Source organism: Pongo abelii, chromosome 3 (assembly GCF_028885655.2).
Source record: "Pongo abelii isolate AG06213 chromosome 3, NHGRI_mPonAbe1-v2.0_pri, whole genome shotgun sequence".
Taxonomy (NCBI): Eukaryota; Metazoa; Chordata; class Mammalia; order Primates; family Hominidae; genus Pongo; species Pongo abelii.
The window spans coordinates 60,265,770-60,286,645 of record NC_071988.2 but is presented as its reverse complement, the minus strand read 5'-3'; the positions used below and the strand labels follow the sequence as shown (position 1 = coordinate 60,286,645).

Sequence of the window (20,876 nt, the reverse complement as noted above, 5' to 3'; positions counted from 1 at the left end):
GTTAGTAGACCAACATGGAGAAGAATTGTCCAGTCAGCTGAATATCCAATTTGACTACTTGGATAAGGTGATTATTTTATTACCAGGCATTTTCTAATCATGTAAAACTTAACATCTACATGGTTTTACCTAATGTCTGAGTTTTCCTTTATGAAAAATTTTAGTAAGATTTGATATGAATTTGAGAATGTTTGAGATGAATTTTCATAAATGTCAATTTCCGTTTTTCTACTATGCATTCCATTGGACCAGTGGGGTATGGATACCATTTGGTAATATTTACTAGAGTGTGATCTAGATGGGTATGTATTCAGGTAGAATGTATTACTCTTATGCCTTTAATTTGGGGGTGGGGGTTCTGGTTTTTTATGTATCAGTGATTGTGACTTTGCTTATTTTACATACCATATCTATTTGTGTGCCACTTCTCATTACCTAGTTCCTTTACGTATTTTATAGAAAGGTGGGGGGAAAATCAAGAAAGTTTTCTGAATAATTACTTTGGCCTGTATTTTTGCTTTAAAATAGCAATGCTAGCACAGGAAGTTTGCTAAGTGAAAATTTACTCAGCTCTTGCCATGATGGACAGAAGGATTAAATTTCAAGAAAAAGCCTTTGCTCAGGCTAAAGCAGAATTTCAAAACTTTTGCACCTAGGATCTGGGAGTATAGCCCAGAGTGAAAGATATTTTTCTCAAGATTTACCATAAGAAATTTAGGGTGGAGGGAGTGTGGGAATTTTATTTTATTTTTATTTATTTTTGAGACGAAGTTTTGCTCTTGTTGCCCAGGCTGTAGTGCAGTGGTGCGATCTTGGCTCACTGTAACCTTGCCTTCTGGGTTCAAGCAATTCTCCTTCTTCAGCCTCCCGAGTAGCTGGGATTACAGGCATCTGCCACTACACCCGGCTAATTTTTTGTATTTTTAGTAGAAACAGGGTTTCACCATGTTGGCCAGGCTGGTCTTGAACTCCTGACCTCAGGTGATCCACTGCCTTCGCCTCCCAGAGTGCTGGGATTACAGGTGTGAGCCACCCCGCCTGGCTGGGAATTTTATTTATTGATGTATTTTTGAGACAAGACCTTGCCCTGTTGCCCAGGTTGGAGTACAGTAGCACATTCACAACTCACTGCTACTTCAAATTCCTGGGCTTAAGCAGTCCTCCCGCCTTTGCCTCCTGAGTAGCTAGGACTACAGGTGCACTCCACTATGCCCGGCTAATTTTTTTTTTTTTTTCTTTGAGACACAGTCTTGCTGTCACCTAGGCTGGAGTGAAGTAGTGCGATCTCAGCTCACTGCAACCTCCGCCTCCTGGGTTAAAGCAATTCTCATGTCTCAGCCTCCTGAGTAGGTGGGATTACTGGTGTGCAACACCATGCCCAGCTAATTTTTTTTGTATTTTTAGTAGAGATGGGGTTTCACCATGTTGGCCAGGCTGGTTTCAAACTCCTGGCCTCAAGGTGTCCGCCCACCTTGGCCTCCCAAAGTTAATTTTTGTTTTTATTATTTTGCTCAGGTTGTTCTCTAATTCCTGGGCTCAAGCAGTCCTTCTGCCATGGCCTCCCAGAGAGTTGAGGTTATAGTCGTGAGCCACTGCACCTGGCCAGAATTTTATTTTCTACTCCATTAGGCATTTAACTAAACACAAAAAAATTTTAAAATTGATAATTTTCCCCCAAATTAACATCCAGAGCCCAATTGAACTTTGCCAATAGTTGTGTAAAGAATCTCTGTTCTTTAATAGTGCTTGAGGACTCTAACTTGAACTTTTTTGAAGCTTGTGGTTAACTGAGATTTATTCCTGTCTTTTGAGAATCAATGTCAAAGGATAGAGAAATGTTATACAAATAAATATGGTAAATGTAAGGTGCATGATACAGCATTTTAAATAAATAGTCTTTGTTGTTACTTTACATATACAGTTCTTTATATTTTAATCTTGAATTTGTCTTAATCTGTGTCTTCTCTCATACTTTTGATTTGCCTTCAGGTGAGAAGCCATTTAAATGTGATCAGTGCAGTTATGTGGCCTCTAATCAACATGAAGTAACCCGCCATGCAAGACAGGTTCACAATGGGCCTAAACCTCTTAATTGCCCACACTGTGATTACAAAACAGCAGATAGAAGTAACTTCAAAAAACACGTAGAGCTACATGTGAACCCACGGCAGTTCAATTGCCCTGTATGTGACTACGCAGCTTCCAAGAAGTGTAATCTACAGTATCACTTCAAATCTAAGCATCCTACTTGTCCTAATAAAACAATGGATGTTTCAAAAGTGAAACTAAAGAAAACCAAAAAACGAGAGGCTGACTTGCCTGATAATATTACCAATGAAAAAACAGAAATAGAACAAACAAAAATAAAAGGGGATGTGGCTGGAAAGAAAAACGAAAAGTCCGTCAAAGCGGAGAAAAGAGATGTCTCAAAAGAGAAAAAGCCTTCTAATAATGTGTCAATGATCCAGGTAACTACCAGAACTCGAAAATCAGTAACAGAGATGAAAGAGATGGATGTGCATACAGGAAGCAATTCAGAAAAATTCAGTAAAACTAAGAAAAGCAAAAGGAAGCTGGAAGTTGACACCCATTCTTTACATGGTCCTGTGAATGATGAGGAATCTTCAACAAAAAAGAAAAAGAAGGTAGAAAGCAAATCCAAAAATAATAGTCAGGAAGTGCCAAAGGGTGACAGCAAAGTGGAGGAGAATAAAAAGCAAAATACTTACATGAAAAAAAGTACAAAGAAGAAAACTATGAAAAACAAATCAAGTAAGAAAAGCAGTAAGCCTCCTCAGAAGGAACCTGTTGAGAAGGGATCTGTTCAGATGGACCCTCCTCAGATGGTGCCTGCTCCCACAGAGGCGGTTCAGAAGGGGCCCGTTCAGGTGGAGCCGCCACCTCCTGTGGAGCCTGCTCAGATGGAGGGTGCCCAGATATGGCCTGCTCAGGACGAGCCTGTTCAGATGGAGGTGGTTCAGGAGGGGCCTGCTCAGAAGGAGCTGCTGCCTCCCGTGGAGCCTGCTCAGTTGGTGGGTGCCCAGATGGTACCTGCTCACATGGAGCTGCCTCCTCCCATGGAGACTGCTCAGACGGAGGTTGCCCAAATGGGGCCTGCTCCCATGGAACCTGCTCAGATGGAGGTTGTCCAGGTAGAACCTGCTCCCATGCAGGTGGTCCAGAAGGATCCTGTTCAGATAGAGCTGCCTCCTCCCATGGAGGTGGTCCAGAAGGAGCCTGTTCAGATAGAGCTGTCTCCTCCCATAGAGGTGGTCCAGAAGGAGCCTGTTCAGATGGAGTTGTCTCCTCCCATGGGGGTGGTTCAGAGGGAGCCTGCTCAGAGGGAGCCACCTCCTCCCAGAGAGCCTCCCCTTCACATGGAGCCAATTTCCAAAAAGCCTCCTCTACGAAAAGATAAAAAGGAAAAGTCTAACATGCAGAGTGAAAGGGCACGGAAGGAGCAAGTCCTTATTGAAGTTGGCTTAGTGCCTGTTAAAGATAGCTGGCTTCTAAAGGAAAGTGTAAGCACAGAGGATCTCTCACCATCATCACCACCACTGCCAAAGGAAAATTTAAGAGAGGAGGCATCAGGAGACCAAAAATTACTCAACACAGATGAAGGAAATAAAGAAGCCCCTCTTCAGAAAGTAGGAGCAGAAGAGGCAGATGAGAGCCTACCTGGTCTTGCTGCTAATATTAACGAATCTACCCATGTTTCATCCTCTGGACAAAACTTGAATACGCCAGAGGGTGAAACTTTAAATGGTAAACATCAGACTGACACTATAGTTTGTGAAATGAAAATGGACACTGATCAGAACACAAGAGAGAATCTCACTGGTATAAATTCAACAGCTGAAGAACCAGTTTCACCAATGCTTCCCCCTTCAGCAGTAGAAGAACATGAAGCAGTGTCCAAAACTGCACTGGCATCACCTCCTGCTACCGTGGCAGCAAATGAGTCTCAGGAAATTGATGAAGATGAAGGCATCCACAGCCATGAAGGAAGTGACCTAAGTGACAACATGTCAGAGGGTAGTGATGATTCTGGATTGCATGGGGCTCGGCCAGTTCCACAAGAATCTAGCAGAAAAAATGCAAAGGAAGCCTTGGCAGTCAAAGCGGCTAAGGGAGATTTTGTTTGTATCTTCTGTGATCGTTCTTTCAGAAAGGGAAAAGATTACAGCAAACACCTCAATCGCCATTTGGTTAATGTGTACTATCTTGAAGAAGCAGCTCAAGGGCAGGAGTAATGAAACTTTGAACAAGGTTTCAGTTCTTAGTTTGTAAGGTATATTACATTTTATATTCATTTATAATAGCAGACAACCTTTTAAGATTGCTTTAATTAGTATCTGATGTTGATTTTTAAGTGGCATTCTTTCCCTTAGGACTTTTTATGTATACCTGTTGATTGTTGTGTAAATTTTAGCAAATCTAAGAGTTAGTGTACTAAACCAGCAGATACCTATATCTGTTAGCTTATGTGTTTAATTGAAATTAGAAGGCTAAGATGGTATAACAGCATTTTATTGCTTTGTCCAGCTACAACTTGTCATTTTTTTCTCCATGTCTTATCTTCCTGTTTCACTTTAGTTTATTCTTCGTTTTTTATTGAGATCTATAAAAAATTGGCTTACTTAATAGCAAATTACTTGAAGAATTTGCCTGCTTTATATAAAGTTAGCACTTTAAGATTTTTTTTTTAGAGATGAGAAGACATTTAAATTGAAGAAAAATTATCCCAGCAATAGACATTCTGTCAGTTCAAGTATTTACTTCCTGAGTTTTGATCAATATTTTTTATTTGTGTATGTTAATCGTCATAAAAACAGTGATTTTGGTGTGTTTTTTATTTTGGTGCTTTAATGGCTTAAGATGTTGCACATTTTTTTTCTTTTGGTTTCTGTTTATGTTTTTTTGCCTATGCAGTTAAATTTTTCCTAGAAATAGCATTTGTGTTGAACAGTAACACTTTATACATATATATATATGCATGTTTATTTTGTTTGGCGTCTTTGGAGGGATGCTTTTAGACTTGTTTGCAAAAGGGCAGTTTTCTTTTTCTTTGCTGCCGTTGTCTATTTTGCAGAATAATAGTGTGTGCAAGTTTGTGAGCAAATGAAATATGCAGGTTCAATCTATTGATTTTGATTTTTACATCTTATACCTATGCCAGAATCTGTATTTCACATAACTTATTTATTTTGAATGGATGTAGTAAATTCACAGCTATCAGTTTTGATTTTGCAATAAATAAACCACTAGGTTGCATATTGAACAAATTTTTATCTCAAATACCAACCATCAGTTTTTTTTTTTCATGTGTTTTGGTACAGCTAATTCCTAATTGTAGTGTTAAATGTTTGAGGAGAACCTTTTCTCATAGATGGTTGGTGTTCATATGGCTACTTTACAATAAAGAGAACTGTAAGTGATATTTGGAAACTGCAAACCTGGAATTAGGAGACATAATTATTCCTTCAAGTTTTATAGAATATCACTTGGGAGATTCCAAAGCCATAGCTATTACGCGGCAAACCTAGGATAAGAGAGGTAGTATGAGTGCTGGTAGACCAGCTGCAACTTTCTTACACAGTGAAAAAGGCTGGTGAAACAAGTACAGTCCAGATTTTTAAAAATCATACTTTCTCAGGGATCTCCACAAACTGGTGGGTGTCCTGGCTGTCTGTGTGATAGCCTCTTTCTATAGGTGAGGCCTCAGATGAATTGCAGCTATTCTGGTGTTCCTATGAGGGCACTTTGTGTGAAAAAGGGCATGTACTCCAAAACATTTTGTAGGTTCTTTGGCCAGTTGCCAAAGAGTATGAAAGAATCCAGTAGAGGATTTTTCTTATTGATAGCAGTCATTCATTGCAGTAAAATAAAATATGATCCCATTAGGGAATCTTGAATTCTGACCTCCCATACTCTGTTTTGAAATAACCACTTTATATTTCATTTTTTAAAAATCTGATTATCTCTTTGAGGCAGGTTCAGATTTTGGCAGTACAACATGAAAGATTAGGAAAAGCATTAATAACGTGTGGGTGGAAAGCTTGTTAAAAATCTGAGAGTGAAGTTTGAGTTAAAAGTTGTTTGAACATGGAATTGACTGGGAGGCCAAAGATTTAAAGAAGCAGAAGATTCTTCTCTTAAGACATGAGGAGTAAGTTGTGTGATAATGGTATGTGTTTTGTGTGCATGAATGGACATTGTAAATGTTGAATTCTAGGCTCCGACAATCATTGTCAACAGAAGATCAAGCTGCAGATATTTATGTTTTAAAACTTAAATTATAAAGCTAGTTAAGTCTTTCTAATGACTAGTTTTAATGTTCATGGGTACATTTTACCTAAGTTACCGTTTACATTGTATAGAAAAAGATACATCTTAAGCACAGATTGGTTATTAGGAAATAGTTTGGGGAAGAGGTTTTTTTGTGGATTCTTTCATACTGCAAAGAAAAACCATTTGCCTTTTGGGGAATTGAGCTAAATTCTAATCTAGTCTTAAGACTAGAATGCTAAAAACAAAAACATGAAGGAAATTAAAACCCTTTATTATTAAATTGATTTGTAAAAACATTGTTACTGGAAATTGATTGGACTTGAGGCCTTCCTCCAGAAAATAAGGACTTGACTGTCAGGCCTATATTAGGTTCTGAACCTTAATGCCGTGTATTTGTACTTACTAAAAATTGTTTCAATGAAAAGTACATTAGCAGTATGAACTTCTGGTCCAGTTGGAAGTTCTTCCATTTGAAAAATGTGATATTTGCATGGAACTGTTTGAAACTTTTTTATTTTCTAGTCCCCTTCCCCCACACTGGATAGAATTTAGCCTAGAATTTTCCCTTTGGATAAAAGAACAAAAATTGAACATGTTATTTGTAAATTGATGTTTAGTAATTAGTGATAAACTTGAAATACTAGCATATATTATAAGCCTTAATCTTAGGTAGTCTTAAGAAAATGAATCTCTTAACTATCTTTTGAACCTGTATTCACATTGGTTTTCAAGATATTTTAAGTTATATTTTTTCCTCTTTTCAGAGCTGCTTCTTATTCTGGGGCTACTTTTTTTTTTAATTGTGTAATTCACAAGGGGCTGCTTTTTTTTTTTTTTTTTTTAATAAGGCTTATAACTATGGCTGGATCTTTTGCTCTAGTCTTCTAAGAAGGGCCATTTTATTTTTTAGAGTCACTTCTAAAGTCATGTGGTAATTAACTTTGGAGACTGTTTTGCATATGAGTTCTGATACAAATTAAAACCCAAGTAGACCTCATTGCATGTCACCCTATGAATGTTGACAGTGGAAGGAATACCTTGCCTGTAGTATACTGTCACTTCTGGACTGAAAAGCTGAGGAAGAAAGTTAAGTTTCTTTTTTACATAAGTCAGAAAAACTTAGAGCTGGTGTTCCTAGTTTCCTGGTTGACCTCAGCAGATGAAGTGAACAGATAGTGTTAATTCAGATTGAAGAAATTATCTGAATCTTGGTTTGTGTAGATTTACAATCTACATGCAATATTAACTAAATCAGATAGCTTTTACAGTTTCACATGTGTACATAGTTTCCCTCCCAGTCCCTTCTATATCCATTAGTTATTGAACTTTCTAAACTGGCATTGAAACATTACAACAATGTTTTGTTGCACCAATTTTATAAACTTATGCAGTGCAATACGTGTTATTTTTCTGAGGCAAACCAAAGGTAAATTTCTCAAGGTTCTCGCTGCCTTCTTTAGCAGCATTTGATGGAAGATCTTTTATACATTTGTAATAGATAAAAATAAACCAGATTGCAAATCCTTTTTTAAAATCTTAAACCATGTACCAAGTTTTTGGTCCAAATTGTGTAGGATAAGTTAAACTTAAATTGCATTCTATTAACCAATATGAGTGTATTTCTGTAAGCATAGTTATGTTGAAATAAAGTTTTAAAAACCATGATGCCTTTGTTTATTATTGGTATATCCAGAATGTAGGAAAGCCAAATTTATGTTGCTGAAACTGCAAGTGTATTAATAGGCTTTTCAAGATTATTTCTCAGGCTGGGCGCAGTGGCTCACGCCTGTAATCCCAGCACTTTGGGAGGCTGAGGCAGGTGGATCACGAGGTCAGGATTTCAAGGCCAGCTGGCCAACATAGTGAAACCACATCTCTACTAAAAATACAAAAATTAGCCGGGTGTGGTGGCGGGCGCCTGTAATCCCAGCTACTCAGAAGGCTGAGGCAAGAGAATCGCTTGAACACAGGAGGTGGAGATTGCAGTGAGCCGAGATCGTGCCATTGCACTTCAGCCCAGGCGAGAGTGCGAGACTCCGTCTTAAAAAAAAAAAAAAAAGTATCACAGGTAGAAAAGTCACAGCATGTTGTTTGAGGTAACAGTCCAGTATGCGTAGTAACCCAAAGCATACACTGCTTGGTGGGAGGTAGGGGAGAAATTGGACAATTCACACAAGATTTAAATAGTAATTACTTCCCAACCACAAGTCCCTTTAATAGTTTTCATATGCATATCCCTTTTCAGTAGCAGGCCTTGAATTAGTGAATTTTGATTCATGAAGATGTTTTATTTTATGTATTTATTTTTTTTTGAAACAGAGTCTCTTGTCGCCCAGGCTGGAGTACAGTGGCATGATCCTAGCTCACTGCAACCTCTGCTGCCCGGGTTCAAGCAACTCTCCTGCCCCAGCCTTGCAAGTAGCTGGGATCACAGGCGCCCGCCACCGTGCCTGGCCAATTTTTGTATTTTTAGTAGAGACGAGGTTTCACCATGTTGGCCAGGATGGTATCGATGTCCTTACCTCCTGATCCACCTGCCTCGGCCTCCCAGAGTGTTGGGATTACAGGCTTGAGCCACCGCGCCTGGCCGTTTTTTATAAAATGAGACAGAGTTCTGTGTTGCCCAGGGTGGGCTCAGATGATCCTCCCACCTCAGTCTCCCTAAATACTGGGATTACAGATGTGAGCCACCATGCTCGGCCTGTGTGTTTTTTTTTTCCCCCAGACGGAGTTGTGCTCTGTCGCCCAGACTGGAGTGCCATGGCACGATCTCCTTTCACTGCAACCTCGGCCTCCAGGTTCAAGCGATTTTCCTGCCTCAGCCTCCTGAGTAACTGGGATTACAGGTGTCCGCCGTAACACCCAGCTAATTTTTGTATTTTAGTAGAGACGGGGTTTCACCATGTGGCGCAGGCTGGTCTCGAACTCCTGAGCTGAAGTATTCCTCCCACTTTGGCCTCCCAAAATGCTGGGATTACAGGCGTGAGCCACCATGCCTGGCCTGTTGTTTTTTTGTTTTGAGAAAGGGTCTTACTCTGTCTCCCAGGCTGGAGTGTGGTGGCATGATCACAGTTCCCGCAGCCTTGAACTCCTGGGCTCAAGCGGTCCTCTTGCCTCAGCCTCCTGAGTAGCTGGGACTACAGAACTGCCCCACCACGCCTCTTGCCGCCTGCCTTCTCTCAAAAGTGTTCGTATTATAGGCATGAGCCATCATACCCTGCCACGTTTTGTTTTGATGCAGCGTCAGATCTGGAAGATTCTGAGTCAGGAGAATGGTATTTCATATTTGGGTTGGTGAGTTATTCAGCCTCTTCCCACTTCCTGCAAAACTCCTTATCAGCAACAAAGCAAAATGAACTTTTTTTTCCCCTTGAGACAGGGTCTTGCTCTGTTGTCCGGGCTGTAGTGCAGTGGCACCATCATGGCTCACTGCTGCCTCAACCTTCTGGACTCAAGCAATCCTCCCACCTCAGCCTCTTGGAGTAGCTGGAACTACAGGTGCATGCCACACACCCAGCTAGTTTTTTTCTTTTTTCTTTTTTTTCTATTGACAGGGTTTTGCCTTGTTCCCCAGCATGGTCTTGAACTCTTGGACTCAGGCAGTTCACCCGCTTTGGCCTCCTAAAGTGCTGGGATTACAGGCGTGAGCCACCATGCCTGACTACAAAATGAATTTTCTAAGCATTGATTTTATTATGGTAGAGTCGATGATGAGCAGCATGGAATTTTCTAGCTGAGCTGGGATATATGGGGAGTTTATCTTGAATGTATAAATCCTTTGATTTGGGGTGTTTAATGAACGAAATGATTGCTACAAGGTCTCTCTCCAGTCCTTTGCTGTTGCTTTCCCACAACTATCCCTGGTAAGGGTTTTTACATACATTACACATTCACACTTGCTTTGTTGCCCCATCCCTTTTTTTTCCCAAGGGTCTCCCTTGGGTTGAATGTAGGAAGAGTTAACAGTATAGTAGGGTGAGCAGCCTGTTAAAACTCATCCTCAGCTTCATGAAGGCAGATTGATGAAAGTTCTAAGAACCATATGCTAATATTTGCTACTCAGGGAGGTCAGTGTGAAGAAAGTGGTGGTTTTTTTTTTTTTTTTTTTTTTTTTTTTCTTCTTTTTGAGACGGAGACTTGCTCTGTCGCCCAGGCTGGAGTGCCGTGGTGCGATCTCGGCTCACTGCAACCTCCGACTCCTTGGTTTAAGCGATTCTCCGGCCTCAGCCTCTCGGAGTAGCTGGGATTACAGGCACGCGCCACCATGCGCAGCCAATTTTTGTATTTTTAGTAGAGATGGGGTTTCACCATGTTGGTCAGGATGGTCTCCATCTCCTGACTTCGTGTTCTGCCCGCCTCAGCCTCCCTAAGTGCTGGGATTACAGGCGTGAGCCACCCCTGCGCCCAGCCGGAAGTGGCTTTTCGAAGGATTTGAAGTTCACCGTATCAAGTGCTTTGTGGGCCCTGCAGTGGGAGCCAGGTTTACAAGGGGATTCTCTTCTATAATTAAGCAGATCATTTTAACTACTACGCCTGTTTCCTCATCTATAAAGTGGATGTGTAGCACGTCTATCTATAGAGTGGCATTTGCTTGGCATATAGTGCTAGCATTAAGACCTCTTCCACTAGATAACAAACCAAATATTAAAGAAAAGGTGCTTTCTCAATTTCTGGTTAAGTTGTATATAGCTCATCTCCTTTCTTGCATGGTTTGCGAAGTAGTGAGCATTTTACTGGTATATAAGTATGTAAGCCTTTGTGTCAATCTGTTAACATTTCCATGAGAGCCAGAATGCTTTATTTTTACATACTGGCCCTTATTGGGACAAAGAGTTAATTGCCTAGGCCAAGAATAGTATGTGTATATTGATATTAACTAATACACAATGGTAGTTTTACTGTGATTTTAAAATTCTGATAATGTAGAAATCTCTTTGTAAACAGATTGTTTTCTTTCTGTATGCCTTAACAAAGTAAGGAGAGTTGCCGGGCGCAGTGGCTTACGCCTGTAATCCCAGCACTTTGGGAGACCGAGGCGGATGGATCGCCTGAGGTCCGGAGTTTGAGACCAGCCTGGCCAACATGGAGAAACCCCGTCTCTACTGAAAAGATACAAAATTAGCCGAGCATGGTGGCGCATGCCTTTAGTCCTAGCTACTTGGGAGGCTGAAGCAGGAGAATTGCTTGAACCTGGGAGGCGGAGGTTGTGGTGAGCCGAGATTGCGCCATTGCACTTCAGCCTGGGCAACAAGAGCGAAACTCCATCTCCAAAAAAAAAAAAAAAAAAAAAGGAGAGTCATCCCAAGTAGCAGGAAATAGCAAGACTTGAAAAAGATTATTATTTGTTTTTGAGACAGGGTCTCACTCTTTCACCCAGGCTGGAATGCAGTAGCGCGATCTTGTTTCACTGTAGCCTCGGCTCACTGCAATTTTCCTGCCTCGGCTTCCCAAGTAGCTGGGACTACAGGCATGCGCCACTACACCCGGCTAATTTTTGTATTTTTAATAGAGATGGGGTTTTGCCTTTTGGCCAGGCTGGTCTCGAACTCCTGACCTGAAGTAGCCCTCCCACTTTGGCCTCCCAAAGTGCTGGGATTACAGGGGTGAGCCACCAAACTCGGCCAAAAAAGATATTTTTTTCAACTTTGTTTTGAGAAAGGTTCAAGCTTACAGAGACATTGAAACACCGGCCGAAAAATATATTTTTTTCAACTTTATTTTGAGAAAGGTTCAAGCTTATAGAGACATTGAAAGAATGGTATACTAGGATGGGCGTGGTGGCTCACGCCTGTAATCCCAGCACTTCGGGAGGCCAAGGTGGGCGGATCACCTGAGCTCAGGAGTTCAAGACCAGCATGGCCGACATGGTGAACCCCCCATCTCAACTAAAAATACAGAAATTAGCCGGGCATCGTGGCATGCGCCTGTAATCCCAGCTACTTACAGGCTGAGGCAGGAGAATCGCTTGAACCCAGAGGCGGAGGTTGCAGTGAGCTGAGACCGTGCCATTGCACTCCAGCCTGGATGACAGAGTGAGACTCTGTCTCAAAAAAGAAAAAAAGAAAAAAGAAAACATACTCCTCAGTTGGATTCACCACTCACATTTGCTTTCTATATATTTATGTTATTTGCTAAACCACTAGAAATTCAGTTGCAGATATACCCTTTCTAAATATGTCATTTGTATCTCCTAAGGATAAGGGCATTTTCTTCTATAATCAGTATAATAAATTCGGGACATTGAAGATTAGTATTATTAAAAAAAATTTTTTTTGAGACAGTCGTCTAGCGCAATCTCGGTTTACTGCAACCTGCACCTCCCGGGTTCGGTTTCAAGCCATTCTCGTGCCTCAGCTTTCTGAGTAGCTGGGATTACAGACGCGTGCCACCACTCCTGGCTAATTTTTGTATTTTTAGTAGAGACGGGGTTTCACTATGTTGGCCAGACTCTGGAACTCCCGGCCTCAAGTGATCTGCTCACCTTGGCCTTCTAAAGTGCTGAGATTACAGGCGTGAGCCACCGCACCCAGCAAGATTAATGTAATGTTCTAATAGACGGTCTATACAGATTGAGTATCCCTTAACCAAAAAGCTTGGGACTACAGTGTTTTGGATTTTGGATTTTTGAATATTTGCATTATACTTACCAGTTGAGCATCCCAAATCTGAAAATAAAAAATCTGAAATGGTCCAATTCAGATTTGGGATGCTCAACAAATGTCTTTTCAAACTGATACGTCTTGATACCTAATCCCCTCCATTTATTACCCATTGCACTTGTCCATTTCTTCAGTTTCCTTTAACTTGGAACAATTCTTTAGCCTTTGTCTTTAACAATGACACTTTAAAGGGTGCACACCAGATGTTTAAAAAATGTCCGTTAGTTTGTTTTTTTCTGTTTCTTCCAGCTTCAGTTCAGGTTATGCATTTTGGCAAGGATACTTAACTCTGTTATATTACATGAGAAGGCACCTGATGTCAGCTTATTCCAATATTTGTTGTGTTAACTTAGGTGGTTAAGGTGTTGTCTGCCAGATTTCTCTACTGTAAGGTTTCTTATAATTCTGTGGGAGGATACATTGAGTCTCCTTCCTCAACAAACCCACTGATTTTAACATCTGTTGATTCTTGCTTGAATCAGTTATTAGTATCATACCTTATATATTAGCTGATAACTTCTCCAGTCAAGAAGAGCTTTCCCTTCTCATTTCTTTTATATCATATCTAATTTCTACACCAGTGTTGGTGTAGACTCAATTCTTAATTTGATTAATGTGTTATGACCCATGACAGTCATTCACTTTACCACATTCAGCTGTTGGGGGCTGGGGTGCTCATCTCAGGTCCTTGAATGAGACTTTGTATAGTCTATTAATACACTGAAGGGTTCCAATTTGTGACCAAAGACGTTCAAACTCAGCTACATCAAACGTCTATATAAGTCATAACAGTACTATAAGATTTAAAATTTATGAAAGCTTGATGGAATACCTTAAGGGATAAACTGCAAATGGAAATTTACCAGTACTGAAGATTCTACTAGAAGAGGCAATCTTAGAGAACAATATCCTAACTGTTTTATTAACTTTGAAATACCACAATTTTCATGTCTTCCTTTATGTGCTCTAATTAGATAATGTTTAAGTCACAACTCACACAATTACATGCTCAGAATTCATCTTGATTACAGCTCTCTTCCTACTAACTCTATTTAATTTGTTTCTTCTCCAGAATTAACCACTGTTAACTGCTTACTGTTAACTTGTTACTTACTTGTATATGCGGATTGAAATGCATGATTTCTCAACATGGAATCAGCATTTGCAACCTAATGCGCTTATTTTTATTAATATCACACCTCTCACAACTTCATGCTGATCCACGTTCATGTTGTAGATTAAGTTATCTACTATCGTATTACTAAATCCTAAATGTTATAGGTTATTAAAAAGTCAGATCTGGCCGGGCGCGGTTGCTCACGCTGTAATCCTAGCACTTTGGGAGGCTGACATGGGCAGATCACTTAATGTCGGGAGTTCAAGACCAGCCTAGCCAACACGGTGAAACCCCGTCTCTAATAAAAATACCAAAATTAGCTAGGTGTGGTGGCGCACGCCTGTGATCCCAGCTACTCGGGAGGCTGAGGCAGGAGAATCTCTTGAACCCAGGAGGTGGAGGTTGCAGTGAGCTGGGATTGCTCTACTACACTGCAGTCTGGGCAACAGAGTGATACTCTTCCTCAAGGAAAAAAAAAAAATGAGACCCGTATATCTTTGAAATCTAGTAAGTTAGTGTAAGTCTAAAGGAATATCCATAAATATCATAATTTGTTATGGTCTTTTAAATATTCTGTTTTCCACTTCTTAACATTTCCAAAATCAACATGATGTCCCTTAATATCTTATAAAGTCGAATTTTTTTTTTCTTTTCCCGACACAGAGTCTCGCTCTGTTGCCAAGGCTGGAGGGCAGTGGCATGATCTAGGCTCACTGCAACCTCCACCTCCCGGGTTCAAGCGATTCTCCTGCCTCAACCTCCCAACTAGCTAGGATTACAGGCACCTGCACCACACCCAGCTAATTTTTGTATTTTTAATAGAGATGGGGGTCTCTCCATGTTAGTCAGCAAAGAATGCAAGGCAGATTAATACAAAGAGCGTAGCCTGCAGTGCCAAACCCCTTTTAGCTGAGAGGTAGACTTTACTGAGAGGGGTCTCTAACCCCCTAAATCTTAGAAGGGACTCTAACCCGCGGTTAGTCAAGCATCGTTGCCTTTTATTAAGAGGGGCCTCTAACCTACTCTGTCTTAGGGGAGACTATAACTCCCCTAAGTTGGGTCTCTAACCCAATCCCATTCTTTACCTGGGTACCCCACCACTTACCCAAAGTCGTCCAATCACTGCTAGAGTCTATTTCCTTTGGGTCAGGGGGTCTCCTCGGTATTGTCCCTTCTGTGGTTTGCAAGATAGATGTTACCAGACCCCACTACTTACCCAATGTTAGCCTTTGGGTCTGGAGTTCCTGCAGTATAGTCACTTCCCTGGTCACCAGAAAGATGTTATGGGACCCCAACACTCACCCAAAGGTAGCTGTTGGGTCAAGGTTTCTGCACTATAGTCTCTTCTGTGGTCACCAGAAATATGTTTCAGGAAAGGGGGTCCTGATCCAGGCCCCAAGAGAGGGTTCTTGAATCTCACGCAAGAAAGAATTCAGGGCGAGTCCACAATGCAAAGTGAAAGCAAGTTTATTAAGAAAGTAAAGGAGTTGGGCATGGTGGCTCATGCCTTTAATCCCAGCACTTTGGGAGGCTGAGACGAGTGGATCACTTGAGATCAGGAGTTCGAGACCAGCCTGGCCAACATGGTGAAACCCCGTCTCTACTAAAAATAAAAAAAATAGCCTGGCATGGTGGTGCATGCCTGTAATCCCATCTACTTGGGAGGCTGAGGCAGGAGAATTGCATGAACTCAGGAGGTGGATGTTGCAGTGAGCTGAGATCGTGCCACTGCACTCCAGCCTGGGTGACGAAGCAAGACTCCATTTCAAAAAAAAAAAAAAAAAAAAGGAAAGTAAAGAAATAAAAGAATGGCTACTTCATAGAGCAGCCCCGAGAGCTGCTGGTTCCCCATTTTTATGGTTATTTCTATGCCAAACAAGGGGTGGATTATTTATGCCTCCCCTTTTTGGAGCATGTAGGGTAACTTCCTGATGTTGCTGTGGCATTTGTAAACTGTCATGGCACTGGTGGGAGTGTAGCAGTGAGGATGACCAGAGGTTACTCTTGTCACCATTTTGGTTTTGGTTGATTTTGGCCAGCTCCTTTACTGCAAACTGTTTTATCAGCAAGGTCTTTATGACCTGTAATTTGTGCTGACATCCTGTCCCATCCTGTGACTTAGAATGTCTTAACCATCTGGGAATGCAGCACTGTAGGTTTCAGCCTCATTTTACCCAGCTCCTATTTAAGATGAAGTTGCTCTGGTTCACACACCACTGACACGCATACCTATGTGGGAAATGTGCCTTGTAGCAGAACCTGGAAAATCTCAAGATATTCCCTGAGACCTATGCAGATCCCCAGATTTCAAGTCTTGCCAGAATACTTGATCACTTTCATTAGAGTAAGTGGCCTCTTCAATTTAATAACCTTGTAAATATATGATGAAATTAATTCATAAAGCATTTAAAAATCACCTTTTGGCCAGGCGTGGTGGCTCATGCCTGTAATCCTAGCACTCTGGGAGGCCGAGGCGGGCAGATCACTTGAGGTCAGAAGTTAGAGACCAGCCTGGCCAACATACTGAAACCTCGTCTCTACTAAAAATACAAAAATTAGCCAGGAATGGTGGTACACGCCTGTAGTCCCAGTTACTCGGGAGGCTGAGGCAGAAAACTCGCTTGAACAAAGTGGAGGTTGCAGTGAGCCGAGATTGTGCCACTGCACTCCAGCCTGGGCGACAGAGCAAGACTCCATCTCAAAAAAAAAAAATTGACTTTACACCTTTTTGCCCAATGTTTTTACACTAACTGGTGGGGACAGTTCAAGTAGTTTCTTTTTGGGTTTCAACACTATCACATCTCTAGATACCCCAATATATGATTTTTTTTTTTTTTTTTTTTTTTTGAGACAGAGTCTCGTTCTTTCACCCAGGCTGGAGTGCAGTGGCGCGATCTCGGCTCACTGCAAGCTCTGCCTCCTGGGTTCACGCCATTCTCTTGCCTCAGCCCCCCAAGTAGCTGGGACTACAGGCACCCGCCACCGCACCCGGCTAATTTTTTGTATTTTTAGTAAAGATGGGGTTTCACCGTGTTAGCCAGGATGGTCTCGATCTCCTGACCTCGTGATCCGCCCGCCTCGGCCTCCCAAAGTGCTGCGATTACAGGCATGAGCCACTGCACCCGGCCCCAATATAAGATTCTAGTAAAACATGGAGTTGAAGATGGATTTAGGAACAAAGGGACCTCCTATATGGTTCTTCTTGTTCTCTGCCTCCCCTTGTCTCAGTATGGGTCCAGTGTGCTCTGGCAGGACAAGCGGTTGTGGGGAGGGGAGGGATAGCGATGCGAAAATGCTGGCAGATGGCCACTGCTAACAGGGGTTCTGAAATTACTTCCAGCCACACGGCCTCCCCACCTTTCTCCCTGGTCATGGAGCCAGGAAAAGAAAGGAGTTTGTATGGCTTCAGGACCCTCAACTTGAACTCTGCCTCAAACCCTTGTCCATTTTTCTTCCTTGGAGAGCAGTAGGATACTATTTTGAGACATGAAGGCCCTTCATTTCTGTGTTCTCATTACCTTCCCCATTACAGAGACTTCCCAGGTAGAGGACTTCCTAGGATAGCTTTCTTCTAGTGTAAGTACTGGAGCTAGAGGGAGATAGCCCAGAATTGAGTCTGCATGGATTTTTTTTTTCATTGAAATTTACCCAAGTAATACGTACACATAAGTAAAAGCAAACTATTCCTGAAGGATTTATGATGAAATCAAAAGCTGAAAATCTGTCCCCACTTCTTTCTTCGTCATATAGCAGCTTTATGTATCAGACTTCTGAGGTAAATTTAAATTAGGATAATTTTTCTTTTTTTTTTTTTTTTTTTAAGACAGAGTTTCATCTTGTTGCCCAGGCTGGAGTGCAGTGGCGCAAACTTACCTCACTGCAACCTCCGCCTCCTGGATTCAAGCGATTGTCCTGCCTCCTCATCCTGAGTAGCTGGGATTACAGGCATGCACTACCATGCCCAGCTAATTTTTATATTTTTAGTAGAGATGGGGTTTCACCATGTTGGTCAGGCTGGTCTCGAACTCCTGACCTTAGGTGATCCACCTGCCTCTGCCTCCCGAAGTGCTGGGATTATAGGCATGAGCCACTGTGCCCGGCCTCAGTATTTCTTATTTGATAGATTTATATTGGATTCACTTTTTTTTTTTTTTTTTTTTTTTGAGATGGAGTCTCACTCTGTTGCCCAGGCTGGAGTGCAGTGGTGCGATCCCGGCTCACTGCAACCTCCACTTCCCAGGTTCAAGTGAGTGTTCTGCCTCAGCCTCCTGAGTAGCTGGGACTACAGGCACACGCAAGCACACCCAGCTAATTTTTGTATTTTCAGTAGAGACGGGGTTTCACCATATGGGCCAGGCTGGTCTCGAACTCCTGACCTTGTGTTCCACCCATCTTGGTCTCCCAAAGTGCTGGGATTAAAGGTGCGAGCCACTGTGCCCGCCCTGGATTCACTTTCTATAGGCCAATTAGATAGTACATTATATTTGTATTTTCTTCAGGGTGATCAACGCCAAAAGCTTGTGATGGATTAAAATAGCCACAAATTCCAGTACATGTTTGAATCTGTGCTGCCATTGTGACTTGCTTTGACCAATAAATGCAGCAGAAGTGGCACTGTGTGACTTTGAGCTTCAGCCGCTTGAAATCTCTACTCTCAGGCTTTTTGTGAACACTGTCACCTTGTGAACAAGCTTGAACTAGCCTACTTGAGGATGAGACCCTTGGAAGAGAGAGTGATCAATGGAAAATGCCTCACTTGCTCAGCTGTTACAACCATCTCAGCTGAAACTCCTGTGCGTGAGGTCAGCCTGGCTGTGTGCTGTGTGCAAATGCATGTCGCCACAGAGCAGAACTACCATTGAGCGGAGCCTAGATTAAGTTGCCAAACTAAAGAATGGGAGCAAATAATCGCTTGGTTCAAGTCACCAAGTTTCAGGGTGGTTTGTTATTCAGCAATAGATGTGGATACAAACCTAATAATGTCCTCAAACCTAGTTAATAAAAAAGAAGCATTTTCAACGAACAAATGAGCAACTGTACCTAGAAGTGACTTACTCCATGCCCAACGGGGGGTTAGTGGGTACATGGGACAGTTACACATTGTTCTCCTTTGTTGAACAGTCTCTTGTCCATGTTCCCATGCTGAAAAATTTTAACACATTTCTCAGAATTAGCTTTACATAAAGCTTTATTTATCTAATGAAAAAGCTAGTGTTTCAGTAAAATACATCTTTTATCTGGTATTTTAAAGGAAAGCAGCCCCATTTCTCTAATTTGCCTTCCTGTTGAGTATTTCACCATAGTTTTTTTTTTTTTTTTTTTTTAAGACAGAGATTCGCTCTTGTTGCCCAGGCGGGAGTGCAATGGTGCGATCTCAGCTCACTGCAACCTCCGCCTCCTGGGTTCAAGTGATTCTCCTGCCTCAGTCTCCTGAGTAAGTTGGGATTATAGGCGCCCGCCACCATGCCCGACTAATTTTGTATTTTTAATAGAGATGGGGTTTCTCCACGTTGGTGAGGCTGGTCTCAAACTCCCAACCTCAGGTGATCTGTCTGCCTTGGCCTCCCAAAATGCTGGGATTACAGGCGTGAGCCACCATGCCTGGCCTCACCACAGAGTTTAAAGTCAAAGACAGGGAAAAAAAAGATAAATCTATTTAGGTCAAATGCTAAATGCCGAGCAAAACTTGCAATAATAGAAAGCTTTTAATTGGACAACCCAGTAACTCCTGTTTAGGGAAAGTCAGTAAGATGTAGCAAGAAACAGGCAACTGGATTGAGAGCTACACAAGTAGGAAAAGCAGGGGCATTTAAACAAGTTCAGGGCCAAACTAACAAATTGGTTTTTGAGGCTTTTTGATTTGCAAGTAAACGGGGATCACTGGTTCTAATCTCATGAGTAGGATTAGGATGAAAAATTACAGTCTTTTCTATGATAGTTTAGTGTAATTTTTGGATGTTTGCTTAATTTTCTGTATATCGAATTTACTATTTTCTTAATCAGAATTGTGGGTAAGGATCTCCATGCATGCTGTGATCTGTCCGTGGTACTTGGCAAGCTCACCAGCAATGTGAAAGATTCCCAGCCAGCCAGGGAAGCACAGTCCATTTAAAGCCATCTGAGGTGGTGAGAGAGCATGGAAATCACCCTGGGATACCTGTTTTGGTTTGGGCAGCAGTGCTGAAGTAAGACAGCAGGGGCACAGCACATCACACACACACACACACTGCTCTGAGACAAATGCTCAGGGAGAAATTATATATGGTAGAATTCAAAGGAAGCCAGAAGGAGATTAAGTGGTAGTTGTCCAGAATTCCCAAGAGAATTGTGCTATTATCTTTGAAGGTCTTCAAAGTAGGTTTCCTTCCTAAGGTTGAAAAATTCTCACCTTTAGATTTGTTGATGGGTTTTAGTATATAGAGGAATTACTGTGCAGTGGTTGAAGACATGGATACTGATGGAACTGTTCTTTTTTTTTCTTTTTTTTGAGACGGAGTCTCACTCTGTTGCCCAAGCTGGAGTGTAGTGTCGTGATCTCAGCTCACTGCAACCTCCGCCTCCCGGGTTCAAGGGATTCTCCCTGCTTCAGCCTCATGAGTAGCTGGGATTACAGGTGCCCGCCACTATGCCCGGTTAATTTTTGTATTTTTAGTAGAGACGTGGTTTCACCATCTTGGCCAGGCTGGTCTTGAACTCCTGACCTCGTGATCTACCCACCTCAGCCTCCCAAAGTGCTGGGATTACAGGCCACTGTGCCCGGCCAGAACTGTTCTATATTGTGATTATGGTGGTCATTAAACAAACATATA

The 20,876-nt window shown here is 41.8% G+C and overlaps 1 protein-coding gene across 6 annotated transcripts in view; it reads left to right on the top strand.

Annotated features, from left to right (window-relative positions):
* Nucleotides 1-20,876, top strand: part of REST (RE1 silencing transcription factor) — a 43,053-nt gene that overhangs the window by 19,519 nt on the left and 2,658 nt on the right. For 3 of the 6 annotated variants that reach the window (XR_008524511.2, XR_008524512.2, XM_054553966.2), the window contains exon 4: nucleotides 1,990-4,291. Coding sequence is in view for 4 of the 6 variants with exons in the window: in XM_054553966.2 (XP_054409941.1) it covers nucleotides 1,990-4,253 (2,264 nt within the window). In the remaining 2 variants the exon portion in view is untranslated. Of the gene's footprint in view, nucleotides 1-1,989; nucleotides 7,954-20,876 lie in introns of those variants that run through there. The other 3 variants (XM_002814760.6, XM_024245866.3, XM_063723435.1) reach the window with 1 other exon arrangement.